This window comes from Cololabis saira, chromosome 7, assembly GCF_033807715.1.
Source record: "Cololabis saira isolate AMF1-May2022 chromosome 7, fColSai1.1, whole genome shotgun sequence".
Taxonomy (NCBI): Eukaryota; Metazoa; Chordata; class Actinopteri; order Beloniformes; family Belonidae; genus Cololabis; species Cololabis saira.
In genome coordinates this window covers 1,770,678-1,787,090 of record NC_084593.1, presented here as the reverse complement: position 1 = coordinate 1,787,090, position 16,413 = coordinate 1,770,678, and the positions used below count along the sequence as shown (strand labels likewise).

The 16,413-nt window shown below is 37.6% G+C and overlaps 1 protein-coding gene across 1 annotated transcript in view; it reads left to right on the top strand.

The window, feature by feature from the left end:
• Positions 1-11,144: 11,144 nt before the first annotated feature.
• Positions 11,145-16,413, top strand: part of slc25a48 (solute carrier family 25 member 48) — an 18,783-nt gene continuing 13,514 nt past the window's right edge. The window contains exon 1 of the mRNA XM_061724741.1: positions 11,145-11,310. Coding sequence (XP_061580725.1) covers positions 11,268-11,310 — 43 coding nt within the window. The 5' untranslated portion in view covers positions 11,145-11,267. The remainder of the gene's footprint in view (positions 11,311-16,413) is intronic.

Here is a 16,413-nt window from a genome sequence, read left to right as displayed (position 1 = left end):
CTCAAAGCTAGACAGGTGAATATAACTCCATATCTTTTCACTTGAGATCGTCCACGTCTTACATCAAATGGACCAAAACAATCTACTCCCACTGAAGTGAATGGTGGTTCATCTGGACGTACTCTGTTGAGTGGCAAATCTGACATTTGTTGGCTGGCCGGACGTCCTTGTATCCGTCGGCACACAACACATTTCGCCAAGATCTTTCTTATAGCCACGCCGGCCCCAGTAATCCAATACTTTTGGCGTAGTCTTGCCAGCATGTGGGTTCTACCACAGTGGCCGACTTCCTGGTGGACATGTCTTAGAATGATGTCAGAGATGTGCAAATCTTTGGTCAATATGACTGGATGCTTCGATTCTTCAGGCATGGCTGCCCTACTGAGCCGTCCACCAACCCTCAAGACACCATCATCAAACACTGGATTCAACTTGTATATGTGGCTTGTACGTTTAACACTCTGTCCCTTTTGGAGCCTGGAAAATTCCTCTGGGAATCTTTTTCTCTGATAGAACCCAATGATCTTCAACTCAGCCTCCTTCAGTTCCTCCACAGTGAGAAAAATGTGGAATGAGTGCTTGACACTCTGCAGCTCTTTCTTCAAAATGTCTTTGTGCTTGTTGTCATCATGCCTTGTGTGTGCCAGTGCTGCGTTACATTCTTTTCTTTTTCTTGAAAGACCTAGGAGTAGGTTCTTGAATCGTACAACCCAACCCACCACCCTTTTCAGATGGTTCCATGACGAGACACAATCAGCAAACTGAGACAATGAGTCACTCTCTTTCTCAGCCCAGGTTGCGTTTGCCAAGGTGATTGTTTTGACTTCAGGATCTGCTTGTCCTGAAGGCTCTTCCATACTGTCTGGAATTGCAGGCCACTGCTCCTCCGGCAGCAGAAGAAATTGTGGGCCAGATATCCACTTTGTATCTTTGAGGAATGACTCCACTCCAAGTCCTCTGGAAGCAAGGTCAGCAGGGTTGCATGAGGTGCTCACATACCTCCACTGAGCTGCACAAGATGTTTTACGGATCTCGGAGACTCTGTTAGAGACAAATACTCGAAATCTGGAGGTCTCGTTGTTGATATACTTCAGCACTGAGGTACTGTCCGTCCAGAAAACAGAGTCTAGCAGTGGCATCTGCAACTCCTTTCTCCACACTCTATCCATGCGTGCTGCAACCACTGCTGCTGTGAGTTCCAGTCTGGGGATGGTAATCGGCTTCAAGGGAGCCACCCTTGCCTTTCCCATGATAAGGACACTGCAAGACTGTGTGCTGTTGTTTTGCATCAGCAGGTACGTGACTGTCCCGTAACCCACCTCACTTGCATCTGCAAAATGGTGCAATTGAGCAGAAGTCACAGCCCCAAAGTTCACAGGCTTACAACATCTGCAGACCTTGAAGTCCTCCAGTAGGTGTTTGTTGGCAGCTTCTAACAAGCTCTCGTGGCTGCCCTCTGGTGTATTGCACCAGGAAGTAGAGGCAGTCACTTGCATCACTTGTCTTTTGCTCAATATTTTGTTCAAAGGATCTCATGAAGGTGTTGAACATTAGAGGATCTCCATCAAACACTTGAATCTCTCTGTTTGGCAAAGATGACAGCCTCTGTTGTTGGACCAGCATAGCAGTTATGTCATTTTGCCGTGCCATTATGGACACCATGTTGTTATCAGCACTAGCAGGGAGGTGTGAGCCTCCAGACTGAGATGTGGAAATGTCAGGTGCAGCACTATAAGCCATTTTGAACTTGGTTGATGTCTGCTGGCGCATTTGAGGTTCATCAGGTTTAGTTAAATGAGAATGGAGAGCACTGGCTGAGGTTGGGTTTTTCCGTGTTGAAGCAGAAGGCACAAATGCATCAGCATGAACGTTAAGAGCAGCATGGGCACCTACATCTGTTTTATCAGTATAGGTTTGCACAACATCAGATTTGCGACATATGCTGCCTCTCACACTGCTTCCTGAAGCTCTCAGGACATCCACTTTAGCCTTTGATGCAGCTATCTCCATTTCAAGATTCAATCTTTCCTTCCTTTTTCTAAGCTCCTCCTCCATCTGCTCCAGGTCATGCTTGTCCTGAAGCAATCTTTGACGAGCAAGAAGAGCAGCCATGTCAGCTTCAGCTTTAACACGCGCAGCGCTAGTAGAAGTGCTTGAAGTCCGAGTACTGCTTGTTGTAGATTTCGAACCATGCTGCTTGCCAATATTTGAAATGCTGTCGCTTGGCTTGATTTCATCAGGTCTTATTCCAAGTCCGGCAGCTTGATCCGAGATAATTTCTTTATGAGGCTCATTCACATCAGGCATTGGAAGATTTTCCCACTCCTTCCCATTGAGCAGTGGCTCATCCACTTCCTGGTTTGGAGGTCCATCCATTTCCTCATTGCTCCTCTGTCTTGAGACCAAACTGTCATTTTCAGAGAGCCAGTGTTCCACATCCTCAATAAAGCCATTGTTGTAGTTGTTGATGCTTGCAAACCACTGATTTTGTCTTATCTGCTCATCCAGAGGTATTAAATCCATCAGTTCTGAATGCAATGATGTTACATGCTGATGTAGAGGCCTCAGAACACCCAGCTGAATTTGCACTTGTGTGACGTTATCTTCATCTTCCATGAGCTGTTTCAAAGCATTGATAACACCCTTCATTTTGTTCAGTCTGGTTTTGCGTTCCTTCTGAAGCTTTTCAATTTTACCCGCCAGGGCCTTTTCAGTGAGCTTAACAATCCTTTTTCCATTTTCAGCATCAACAGCACCTCTTACAGCAGAACTAACATTTGATCCACTCATATTGGCATCAACCAGCGGCAGCAGCAATGCAGTGAAACTTCAGCGAGCTTCCTCTATGATCTTCAACAATCAAAACATTGAAATGGAAACTTTTCATCCAAAACAGAGCAATCCAATATTGCATCCACATCAAAGTTGAGCAACGTCATAGAAATTTGTCAATCATCCACTTTTTCCACCATTTTCATTTCCATAGACCAAGCAATCCACTATTGTCTCCACATGACAGTTGATCATCACTGAAATGCGTCAATTATCCACTTCCTTCTTCGCCACTTTAATGTCCACAACAATCCATGTTCACTCCGCAGAAATGCAACACGTGAGAGACGGTCAGCAGCATCAATGAGGAATCACAGCATCCATATCCATCCAATATTGCAGCGCGAGTTTCAAACTGCGTCCAAACAAGAACCAGCTCACAGCATGATAAAACTGCATTGGTTACACATACCGTGTTTTGCTGCGTTGCGATCCGTCCGTTCATTCATTCAGTTTTTTTTTTACTCACGAGTGACTCCAATGTGGCTGCGTGCTCAGACTTTTGAGTGGACTTATCCAGTGTGGCATCAGAAGAAACTGAAAGGCTCCAGGCGTGGAAATCCGTGGCCGTTTTCTGTTGACAATGTAAGGCGACTATCTTTCAAAACAATTAGTCGCTGAGAGAGTACTGGCTGAGATCTGTCCGACACGCTGAATCCAAGAAACCGACATGAAACAGATGTATTCTTTGGTTATTTATTTGTTGGTCTCCAGTTAAACCTTTTCACTTTCAAATGTCTGATGGTGGATTGCATTCAATGGATGTTCTACTATATTACAATGCTTATATTTCGTATATTGCGTAGCCTATATTGCGGTCAACAGAAATTATCAGCTCCTCTCTCTGACAAACAAAACCTGATCCACTGCAGGTGCAGGTGATCTTAATCAGTCACCCACTCTGCCCCAGTGACACACCCACACACAGACACGCCTCCACAGACACACCCACACACAGACACACCTCCACCCACTATATGGTGAGACAATACATCCCTGCTCCTACAGTGCTACTTGTGCTTAATTTATTTTTTTATTCTGTTATTTTATTTATTTTATTATCTATTAAATTACTTGAATTTAATTCAAGATTATTTTAATTTAAGCTATTTTTTATTAGTTGTAATCTATTTTAGTATTTTATTGATTTAATTTTCCTGAAGATGATTATTTTGTACTTTTGTCTGTTTGAATGGTTGTGTTAAAAAATAAATCAGACGTTACTCAACAGTTACTCAGTACTTGAGTAGTTTTTTCAACAAGTACTTTTCTACTTTTACTCCAGTAATTATTTGGATGACTACTTTTTACTTCTACTTGAGTCATATTATTCTGAAGTAACAGTACTTTTACTTGAGTGAAGCTCTTATTTTGACGGTCTTCATTAACACAGAATAATAATATAATACTATAATAAGTCAGGAAGGAATCCCCCCCATGCTGCTTCCTCTGCCGTGCTGCTGCAGGAATCATGATTTCATGTTAGATTGTGCAGATATAATTAAAGCTCAAACACAGATATAATTAAAGCTCAAATCAGAAAGTCCTATTTCAAGGAAGTTAATTTGTTTCTCTGCTCTTGATTTTTTTCTTTTGGGTAATCTTCCATTACGTTTAACTCATCACATGAGGAGCCGGGGATCGGCCTTTATGACGGCTCTGAAACATTAACTTATATGATTTCCCTCCATATGTTTAAAAGCACGTTAACTCTTTAACATCCAGAAGAAACTTTGGTTTCCTTTTTGCTGCTTGATCTTCATCTTTGATGGTTTAACAGGCGTCTTCAACTGGACCAGGGGTCGGCAAGTTAAAATGTTTTAGAGCCATACTGGACCAAAAACACAAAAAACAAACATGTCTGGAGCCGCAAAAAATGAAAAGTCTTGTATTAGAATGAAGGCAAATGGTGAAAGGCAAAATGTCGAGAAAAAAGTCGAAATGTCGAGAAAAAAGTCGAAATGTTGAGATTAAAAATGAAAGGAAAAAGGAAAGGAAAACATTTTTGAAAAAGCTCCAGGAGACACTAGGGCGGCGCTAAAGAGCCACATGCGGCTCTAGAGCCGCGGGTTTAGACCCCTGAACTAGATAATTCAGGGGCCACATCTGCAAACAGACTGCATGGAGAGGCCGCACTGTGGGGGCGGAAATCTGGGGGTTTTCAAAATGTATTTTTCACTCAAAGACGAACATTTATGTACAGTATATATAATACATTTGTGCTCTGGAATGAGCAGGAGAATATCTGTCTAGTTTACGTAATAATTATATATTAGTGTCTCCAGATTTAGTCATTGTGAATATTAAATATAATATTCAGATAAAGAAATATTATTTTAAATGCAAGTTCATTTTGAAACCATGCATTGTGCAAAACTTAATGAAGTTGATATTGACCTACTTTTAATAAAACACGCCATAATAACAAAGCACCACTTTCCACCAAGATTTCCTTATTTGAATATTATATTAAGCATTTCAGTCCATAGTAGCCAGTTTGATGTTATAAATATCAATAAATATTAACCATAAGCTCCTTTATTAATGACACATCTGTGCATTATATCAGCAAAACAAAACAATCATGAAATTATAGGAGGTTTGGAAGTTCATCTGAAATGCAAAGTCCTCATTTAGAGATTCAAATGAAAAACATTTCAATCCTAGAAGCTAATGATGTAAACAAGTCCTCTATAAACGGAGCTTAATAACAAATAATGTGACAAACATTATCATGTGCAACACTGGCAAAAAATCTGAAGTAGTAAAAAACATCTACGGAGAAAAAAAAGATGAAAAAACGACGAAAAAAGAGGAAGAAAATTTTAAAAAGAGAGAAAAAAGGAAAAGAAATATTAAAAAAGAGAATAAAATATTAAAAAAGAGGAAAAAAGAGAAAAAAAGTATTAAAAAAGAGAAAAAAAGAAAAAAAGAGGAAGAAATGTTAAAAAAGAGAAAAAAAAGATGAAAAAAGAGGAAGAAAATTTAAAAAGGAGAGAAAAAAGGAAAAGAAATATTAAAAAAGAGGAAAAAAGAGAAAAAAAATATTAAAAAAGAGAAAAAAGAAAAAAAGAGGAAGAAAATGTTAAAAAAGAGAAAAAAGATGAAAAAAAGATGAAAAAAGATGAAAAAAGAGGAAGAAAATTTAAAAAAGAGAGAAAAAAGGAAAAGAAATATTAAAAAAGAGGAAAAAAGAGAAAAAAGGTAACACTTTACAATAAGGGTCCCTTAATTAACGTTAGTTAATGCATTATTAAGCATTAATTAACAGTTTAATAATAGTTAAATAACCATTATTATGTATTACTTAACATTAATTAGCATATTAGTTAATGCATTAATAAACAGTTAGTTAATGCATTATTAAGCATTAATTAACAGTGTAATAATAGTTAAATAACCATTATTATGTATTACTTAACATTAATTAGCATATTAGTTAATGCATTAATAAACAGTTAATTAATGCCTACTGCTCAGAGTTAATTAATACATTAGTAAGCATTAATAAACGTTACCTGATGTAATTATTTATCCTTATGTATGCATTACTTAGTATAAAGTAATACATTAGTTAATACATAAGTAAAACGTTAATAATGTCCCTAGTAATCATTTGCTAATGGTGTTTATTTGGAGTGAATATGCATTAAGTAACAGCTTCCTAATACATCTACTAATCATTCACTAATGGTGTACATGTTTACTGGATGGGCATTATTAAACAACTATTTAGAGTCTTAAGTAATCATTTCCTAATGGTGCTGTGTATGTTATCAGGTAGCTTACCTGACCTTATGAACGGTAACCTGACATAAACCTTAATAAATGTATAGGAGTGGCTCATAACCTCAGTTTTGTCAAATTTTAGACCAGTCTCTCATTTGCCTTTTCTGTCTAAGGTTTTAGAAAAAGTTGTTTTTACCCAGTTAAGATCATTTCTGGAGAACAACTCTGTTTTTGAAAAGTTTCAGTCTGGGTTCAGGTCTCGTCACAGCACTGAGTCTGCCTTGTTAAAGGTGCACAATGATATTGCCCTGTCTGTTGATGTCAAGTGCCCTGTTGTCTTAGTGCTGCTAGATCTCACAGCGGCTTTTGATACAGTCGACCACACAGTCCTTCTGTCACGCCTGAAACATTATGTTGGCCTTCACAGCACTGTACTCAAGTGGTTTACGTCATATCTGTCAGATAGAACCTTCTCCGTTATGCTTGGTGATTCCTGCTCCTCCTGTGCCTCCCTCTCATGCGGCGTCCCGCAAGGTTCTATTCTAGGCCCACTTCTTTTTTCATTATATATGTTGCCACTTGGGTCCATTATAGCCAGACATAACTTATCATTTCATTGTTATGCAGATGATCTACAGATCTATCTGCCACTGAAGCCTAAAGTCACTAGCGCACAAAGCTCCCTGCTGGAATGCATTGCTGACATCAAACAGTGGTTGGCACGCAATTTTTTACATTTAAATGAGGACAAAACGGAGTGCATTTTGTTTGGTGACACAGTGACGGCTGACTTTGGCTCTTTGTCCGGATCTTTTAGTCCCAAAGTTAGGAATCTGGGAGTTATTTTTGATAGCTTTTTAAAATTTGACCGACAAGTGGACAATGTCGTGAGGACAAGTTTTTATCAATTGCGTCTTTTAACCAAAGTCAAAACATTTTTGAGCCGTCACGACATGGAGAGAGCTATCCATGCTCTAGTCAGCTCCAGATTGGACTATTGCAATGCACTTTATGTTGGCATTGCCCAATCCTCTTTTAGCCGTCTTCAGCTGGTACAAAATGCAGCTGCCCGTCTTTTAACAAACACACCCAGACGAGAGCAGATCACCCCGTAACAAACACACCCAGACGAGAGCACATCACCCCGGTCCTCTATTCCCTTCACTGACTGCCTGTTCGTTTTAGAGTTGATTTTAAACTTTTAATGTTTGTTTTTAAAGCTCTTAATGGCCTTGCCCCTCCTTATTTATCGGAGATTTTAACAGTGCATGAGCCTGGCAGAGCTCTGAGGTCCTCCAACCAACATTTGTTGGAAGTGCCCAGGTCAAGGCAGAAGCGCTGGGGTGACCGAGCCTTTTCAGTTGCCGGCCCCAGGCTCTGGAATAAGCTCCCCTGTGAATTACGCACCATACTTGATGTTTTTATATGTTCATATGTTTTATTCTTGTTTTATTTTGTTGTATGTTATGTAAAGCACTTTGGTTCACCTTCAGGTCGATGTAAGGTGCTATACAAATAAAGTTTACATTACATTACATTACATAACCATTACTTAACCATTAGTAAAGGCTTGCCGGACCCTTATTGTAAAGTGTAACACATTTATCCCTTAGGTAACACATTATTAATGCTTAACTGCCTCATAAGCATTACTTAACCATAATTAACCATTAGTAAATACTTTTCTGGACCCTTATTGTAAAGTGTAACACATTTATCCCTTAGGTAACACATTATTAATGCTTAACTGCCTCATAAGCATTACTTAACCATTACTTAACCATTAGTAAAGGCTTGCTGGACCCTTATTGTAAAGTGTAACACATTTATCCCTTAGGTAACACATTATTAATGCTTAACTGCCTCATAAGCATTACTTAACCATAATTAACCATTAGTAAATACTTTTCTGGACCCTTATTGTAAAGTGTAACACATTTATCCCTTAGGTAACACACATTATTAATGCTTAACTGCCTCATAAGCATTACTTGACCATAGTTAACCATTAGTAAATTAAGCAATCACATATAAAGAAGTTTACACTTTTTATTTAAAACAAAATAAAACAGATTTTAACAGATAACATTCACAATTCGAGTTGTCATAACAAATACATCATTCTGACAAAATGTAAACTTTTCAAAAAGATGCTGCATATTTGACTCAGTAACACTTGAATAATGTATTAATTAACTCTGAGCAGTAGGCATTAATTAACTGTTTATTAATGCATTAACTAATATGCTAATTAATGTTAAGTAATACATAATAATGGTTATTTAACTATTATTACACTGTTAATTAATGCTTAATAATGCATTAACTAACTGTTTATTAATGCATTAACTAATATGCTAATCAATGTTAAGTAATACATAATAATGGTTATTTAACTATTATTAAACTGTTAATTAATGCTTAATAATGCATTAACTAACGTTAATTAAGGGACCCTTATTGTAAAGTGTTACCGAAAAAAAATATTAAAAAAGAGGAAAAAAGAAAAAAAGAAGAAGAAATTGTTAAAAAAGAGAAAAAAAGATGAAAAAAGAGAAAAAACGAGGAAAAAGGAAAAAAAGAGGAAAAAAAGAGAAAAAAATATTAAAAAAGAGGAAAAAATTGAAAAAAAGAGAAAAAAAAAGGAAAAAAGAAAAAAAAGAGGAAAAAAGATGAAAAGAAAGATGACAAAAAGAGGGGAAAAAGATGAAAAAAGATAAAATATTAAAAAAGAGGAAAACAGAAAAAAAGAGGAAAAAAAGAGAAAACAAATATTAAAAAAAGGGAAAAAATAGAAAAAAAGGAAAAAGAAGAGGAAAAAAAGAGGAAAAAAGAGGAATAAAAAGGGTTAGGCAGAGATGAACATGTACAAACTCTGTCCAATGAATCATTAACCAACTGAAAAACTACCAAGCATCTGAAACTTTTATTAATTAACATAATGCGATATGTAAACCATGTTAGTTTCACTTGCCGGCCGGAAGTGACGGCCGATCGATCGGGACAACACTAACTACTTTCCCCCCTTTTTTTAAATATGACCAGGGGCCACAGAAAAGCTCCGGCGGGCCGTTAGTGGCCCGCGGGCCGTTAGTGGCCCGCGGGCCGCCAGTTGAATATCCTGGTTTAACGTGTAAATCGTTGCATCAGGATCAAATACAGACGTCTTGAGTTACAGTTAAGACAGTTTATTAATTTTGTTTTGTACAGATTCACTCTGGTTTTTATTGTGTTTAATTCATGAACATTTCTGGCCCAGTCGTAACTTTGAGGATCTTAAATGATTCGGCGACAATTTAGTGTCTCCATCTTTACAGACGTGTCACTGACGTTTAGTTAGACCTTTATAGTTTATAAAGGAGCTGTAATTGATCCGTAACAGGACGTTTTGTGCCAGAATCCCCAGAAATCCTCACATGACCCGTGTCTGACAGATGCGTGAGCAGAACTTACTGTAAGTGATGATCAGCTGATTCTGTTGTTTTTACAGTGTTGTAAGTCTTACAGCTCTGTAAAAACTGTAAAAACAACAGAATCAGCTGATTAAAGCTGATCATAAGTCACAGTTTGATGAGGCGACCTATGCTCGTCTTATCAGCATAACGCTTTAAAAATGTTTAAAACCATAAAGAACACTCATCATGTCCTAAAAGGTTTGGGTAAATAACGATAAGAAGCACTCGTGCTGCAGATCTAAATCGAATCCAGATGTGATTCAGACACGGACCAAGAAAAATGCAGATTTGGACTGAACATGGAACATCTGTTGAATAAATTACTGACTTAAAGGGGGGGGGGACTTTACGACGGAGTATTAGGAAATTACGAAAATAAAGTCATAATAATATGAGAATAAAGTCGTAATATTATGAGAATAAAATCGTAATATTAAATATATTATAAATATATAAATATAACTTCACAAGATGCTCAATATTCAACATTTTAACACACTCTTCCTGTTAGAGTTCTCATAAATTAACACTTTATTCTGGTAATATTACGACTTTATTCTCGTAATATTACGACTTTATTCTATTACGACTTTATTCTCGCAACATTATGACTTTATTCTCGTAATATTACGACTTTATTCTCGTAATATTACGACTTTATTCTCGTAATTTTACGACTTTATTCTCGTAATATTACGACTTTATTCTCATTATATTATGGCTTTATTCTCGTAATATTACGACTTTATTCTCATTATATTACGACTTTATTCTCATAATATTAGGACTTTATTCTCGTAATTTCCATTTTCTTTTTTGTCTTAGTTTGGCCCTAATACTCCGTCGTAGTTTATTGTTTCTCTCATTATTGTGAAGGTTGCCATTCCTTCAAAGCAAAGTTTAAACGAGAAAAACTTCTCCTTTTCTCCTCATGGCTCATTTCCATGACAAACTTTCTATAGGCTGCTCGGTCTTGTAGGAGCTCGCTCCTCATTGGTCGAGCCACCTGTCACTCACGCGGACGCCGCGCTCTGATTGGCTGCTGTGCAAACATGCAGCCCCTTCTCTTATCAACGCACACAGTCGTCTTTAAAACATGTTTTTCCTTTTCTCACAAACGCCTGTAGAGTTATCGATAAAAGCAGAAGTGCATTTGCGTGCCTGGACATTGTGTCGTACGGTTTCGGTGGAGGTTTAGTCTGTTTTTCCTTGTCTTTTTTAATTGCTGGATGAGAGGGAGCGCAGTTAAAGATGACTTTTCGTGTGGATGATTTCATCGCAGGCTGGATCGGAGGTGCGTGTTTTATTTCTATTAATTCAATGAGCAACATATCTCCTTTTTTTTATTATTATGTAATTTTTAACTTGAATAGTTTTTAGAGTAAACGCCTTTTGCTTGGGCTGCAGAGCAGTTCCAGACACAGACACCAGCTGATCCACTCGGGACAGCAAAAACATTAAATCTGGAAAAGTACTGCTGGTCCGTCATGCATGCGAATCCCGGGGAAACAAAAGAGCGTCTATGGACGGATTCCTCCGTTCTCCCACTCTGGTGGAAAACACATCTCGGAAAGCAACAAATAAAGCTGTTAAAAGCCCCGTTTTCTGGTGCGCTGGTGCGTTCAGGGACCGCTGGTGCGTTCAGGGACCGCTGCTGCACTGACAGCAAATCATTCTGAAAAAAACGGGTTGTTTTTCTGTGGTTTTTCCGACAGACTTGGCCGCTAGGGACGATAAAGGTTATTACGACGGAGTATTAGGGCCAAATTTAGACAAAAAAAATGGGAAATTACGAGAATAAAGTCGTAAAATTACGAGAATAAAGTCATAATGTTGCGAGAATAAAGTCGTAATAGAATAAAGTCGTAATATGAGAATAAAGTCGTAATATTATGAGAATAAAGTCGTAATAGAATAAAGTCGTATTATGAGAATAAAGTCGTTATATTATGAGAATAAAGACGTAATATTACGAGAATAAAGACGTAAAATTACGAGAATAAAGTCGTAAAATTACGAGAATAAAGTCGTAATAGAATAAAGTCGTATTATGAGAATAAAGTCGTTATATTATGAGAATAAAGACGTAATATTACGAGAATAAAGTCGTAAAATTACAAGAATAAAGTCGTAATAGAATAAAGTCGTAATATGAGAATAAAGTCGTAATATTACGAGAATAAAGATGTAATAGAATAAAGTCGTTATATTATGAGAATAAAGTCGTATTATGAGAATAAAGTCGTAACATTGCGAGAATAAAGTTGTAATAGAATAAAGTCGTATTATGAGAATAAAGTCGTAATATTTACGAGAATAAAGTCGTAATATTATGAGAATATAATTTATGAGAACCTTTCTCCCTGTGTAAAAATGAGGAATATTGAGCATCTTGTGAAGTTATATTTATATATTTATAATATATTTAATATTACGACTTTATTCTCGTAATTTTACGACTTTATTCTCGTAATTTCCATTTTTTTGTCTTAGTTTTGCCCTAATACTCCGTCGTAGCTTATTGATCTGCTGGCATAATTATGAAATCATTGATCCTGGGACAGCGGCAGCTGTTTTAAAATTGATCTATACAAAGATTTGGAACCAGGATTTGGAGAATAGTGAGGTCCAGATTTACTTAAAGGGTTAATATTTACACTGTTGGCCATTCTTCACCTGAAATCTCTTCAAGTGTCATCAAACTTCTCCCTTTTGAAGTTCGTAATAACGAAATTAAAATGAAATAATAAAAACAGTTTCTTTTTCCCCAGTAAAGTGAACTGACACTTTACTTGTGACTAATTTGATAATGACTGCATGTTTCTCTGGAAATAACCATCCCTTCCCAAAAACAAGAATGCTTTCCCGACACTCTTCCTCTTTTTTATTCCTTTTATAATTACTCACAATCCTGTGACTTGTGCTCGACAACAATGATGACATGAATTTAGTGGGACATTTGGTGCCAACACCAAAGTAAGTGATGAAGTAGACGTGTGTTCTAATGAAATTCTTAGCAGTATCTGTTCACTTTACATTATAAAAAGTGAAAATGTGTGTCTTGTGTTTTTCTTCAAAAGAGTTCTTTTTTAATTTAAATTAGAAAATACAAATATACAAAAAAAAAGACAATACTGAGGTCCAGATGTTTTATTTTCTTGATTATAGGTTATTAATCAGTAATAAACTCTCTTCTCTGACGTCACTGAGATCAGATAAAATAAAACAGATTTTGACAAAATGTAATGCAAATATTTAAAAATAATGAAAACTGATGTTTTACAACAATCCAGGAGTTTTGTTAGACATTAATTATTAATTACATCACGTTCATTTGTTTAGAGATGATTTGAAATGCTTTTAATTTGAAATACATGTAATCGTGATGGACAATCTATCTGGATATTTACAGTTAAAGCAAATGTAAAAAGAAATACAAGAGTAAGTTAAACTAAATTAAATTAAGTTCAACTAAACAGCCTAAAGATGTAAAAGCCGATGTGCATGATTAACCAGATAAAGATCTGTCCTAGAGATCTAGAGATCTGTCCTAGAGATCTGTCCTAGAGATCTGTCCTAGTGTCCTAGAGATCTGTCCTAGAGATCTGTCCTAGTGTCCTAGAGATCTGTCCTAGAGATGAACAACGGGGCCAAACTTGGGTTTTCTAGACAGATTTCTCCCAAATGTCGTAAGAGAGTTATAACAATGACGACGTGAGGATTTTCTGGTGAATAAAAGGTGTTTCCTTTAGTGGCTGTTCAGCCTGGACCGGAGTTAGGGGAGTTTTGGTTCAGGGTAGTTTTGGTGTGGTGTAGTTTGGGCAGAGTCTGGGCCAGACATTTGTTAATATTTGAGGGAAAGTTTCAAGTTTTTCCTGATTTACAGTTTAGATTAGAATAAAACAAAACTTCTTAAGTAAAACAATTCCAGAAAGAGGAATAAATCCGGAGTTTAACCGTGAACCCTCTGACTCCTGAGCGGTGGTTCTGAAGTCAGACCCGTCTCAGTGAGCGGCTGCAGGACTTTAGGCTCCACAGTAAACTGATCTGTTCCCACGGGGGTTCTGGAATCCTCAGTAACAGAAAACGCCCGGTGTCGTTCCACTTCCTGCTGGGAATGTTTTTGGAAAACTCTCACGTTACCAGGAGAGAGATCTTCACCGTGACGCGTCACGCCCGTGTTTTTCTCTGCGTGGCACGTTTGGCCGAGACTGGCAGGGGCTGGCGGCTTCAGACTAACCTGGGAACGATAACGCCTGAAAATGTAATACAATGTGCACTTAACTCAATCGAAAATGTAATAAAATCCAATAATGTAATAACTTCACCAATAATCAGGGCTGGACTGGGACAAAAAATCGGCCCGGGCATTTTGAGCCTAGACCGGCCCACCAGGTATTGATGGAAAGAAAATGAAGTCTATGAATGAAAACAAACGTTCTTGTGACACCGCTTGTACACTGTCTTGTTGGTGTGTATGTTCTTGTCTAATAAACCTAAACCTACACCATCCCCCCCAGTCCCGTTATAGATGTACTTAGTACTGTTTCTGAGTAGACCAGCAAACTTGTATGGCAAGCCGTTTTAACATTTAATAGACTGGATGTGTTGCAGATATCTGTAATTCAATTCTTCCTAGTCAAAAAGAACATTTCAGATATCTACAATGATATATTAACCCATTTTAAACAGGGGGAACGCATTCTGACAGCGTGAAATACTGCTGTCAGAATGCGTTCCCCCTCTGTTTATCATGAAGGGATGCTCACACATCTTTCAAATTCATACTGCTGACTTCTTTCACCACCACAGATAAGTCCTGTGATTTTCAGGCTGATATCATCATATTTGACCATTTTAAACAGGGGGAATGCAGTGCTGCCTCTGTTTTTACTAACTAATGACCATGAATTGCCTAAACAGTGGGTTCTTCCAATATAAGTATATATACACAAAGTCTTTGCTGCGATAGCATCACTGTAGGTAAACATTTCTCCAAAAGGATTGATGTATTATTTCACCCACCCACTATTAATCACAGCATTATTAAAATTTAGTGACAATCACAAATCCAAACACCACTGTCCCTGTCAAAAAAGCAACTTAAATTCGGAGTTGCTAATTTAGTTTTATAGAATATATAAGATATTGAATATGAGCTCATCATTCTTCAAATAGTATAAATAATAATATCAATAATAAGCCACGCGCTCTAATGTTGTGACTACTCCAGCCAGAGCTGTCTGGGAGATTTGCAAGGCCCTGTGCGGAATGGCCGAGGGGGGCCCTTTCCGCGAAATTTTTGGGGTTTTTTGGGTCGGATCGGGTGTCTATATGCGCAATTTTAACTCTCCAATTAGCAAAATACTGGATACCTTCCCCTGCCTCATCATCATCTCTGGCCTCGACGCGGGGCCCCACGGCTGCTTGAGACCCGGTTGAATCGGTGATTTTTGTAACAAATTTATCAAAACGAGCCTTTCAGAGAGGCATTAAACTCTTCCATTTTCTTTAGTTTTTTTCTTTTTTCATCCCCTGATGGAAATTTCCTGAATCTGTCTCGTTCTCTCGACATTGTGTGACAGTTTGTTCCAACTCCACCGTCTGGATCAGAGCAGCTTGTGTCTGCGCTTGGTCTGATCAGTTGTATTGAACAACAGACACGCGCATCATTGCGCATATATTTATTGATATGCACAGACTAGTACACATTTAGGTCTGTAATGGAATGTGACTGTTGATATTTATAAGGGAAAAAACGAAAAAAAAAAAGAAAAAAAAAAAAATTGAAAAAAAAAAAAAAAAAAAAAGGCCCATAGCGCGAGGCCCCTTGGGGCGCGCGGCCCTGACTCCAGCCCATAACCAATCTAACTTATCATAACCAATCGTGGTACCAGTTGTTGTCAGGTAAAAAACTAAATCAAATGGGCCGATGGGCCTGCCAGGCAAAAAAAAAAAAAAAAAAATTTTCTTTTTTTTTTTTTTGGGCCCGGCCCAAAATCACCATCGGCCCACCGGGCAAATGCCCGGTATGCCCGATGGCCAGTCCACCCCTGCCAATAATGTAATAAAATATCCTGACTGATATTGTAATAACATTTTTTCCGATAATGTAATACTGTTGTGCCACATAGGGGGCGCTGTTCCAGTTATCAAGAGTTATTAATAATTTTATTCAACAGTTATTAATAATTAATAAAGTAGATTAATTATCAAATGGGGGGATGATTTGGACCGTTTTTATTTCAGGGGGGGATGATGTGGACCGTTTTTATGCCATCCCCCTCATCCCCCTTCAACTCCAGGACTAGGCCTGTGTTGAAAAAAATCGATCTCCCAATTCTAAATCGATTCTCATATTAATTCCTAAAAATCGATTCATATGTCTAAAGATCGA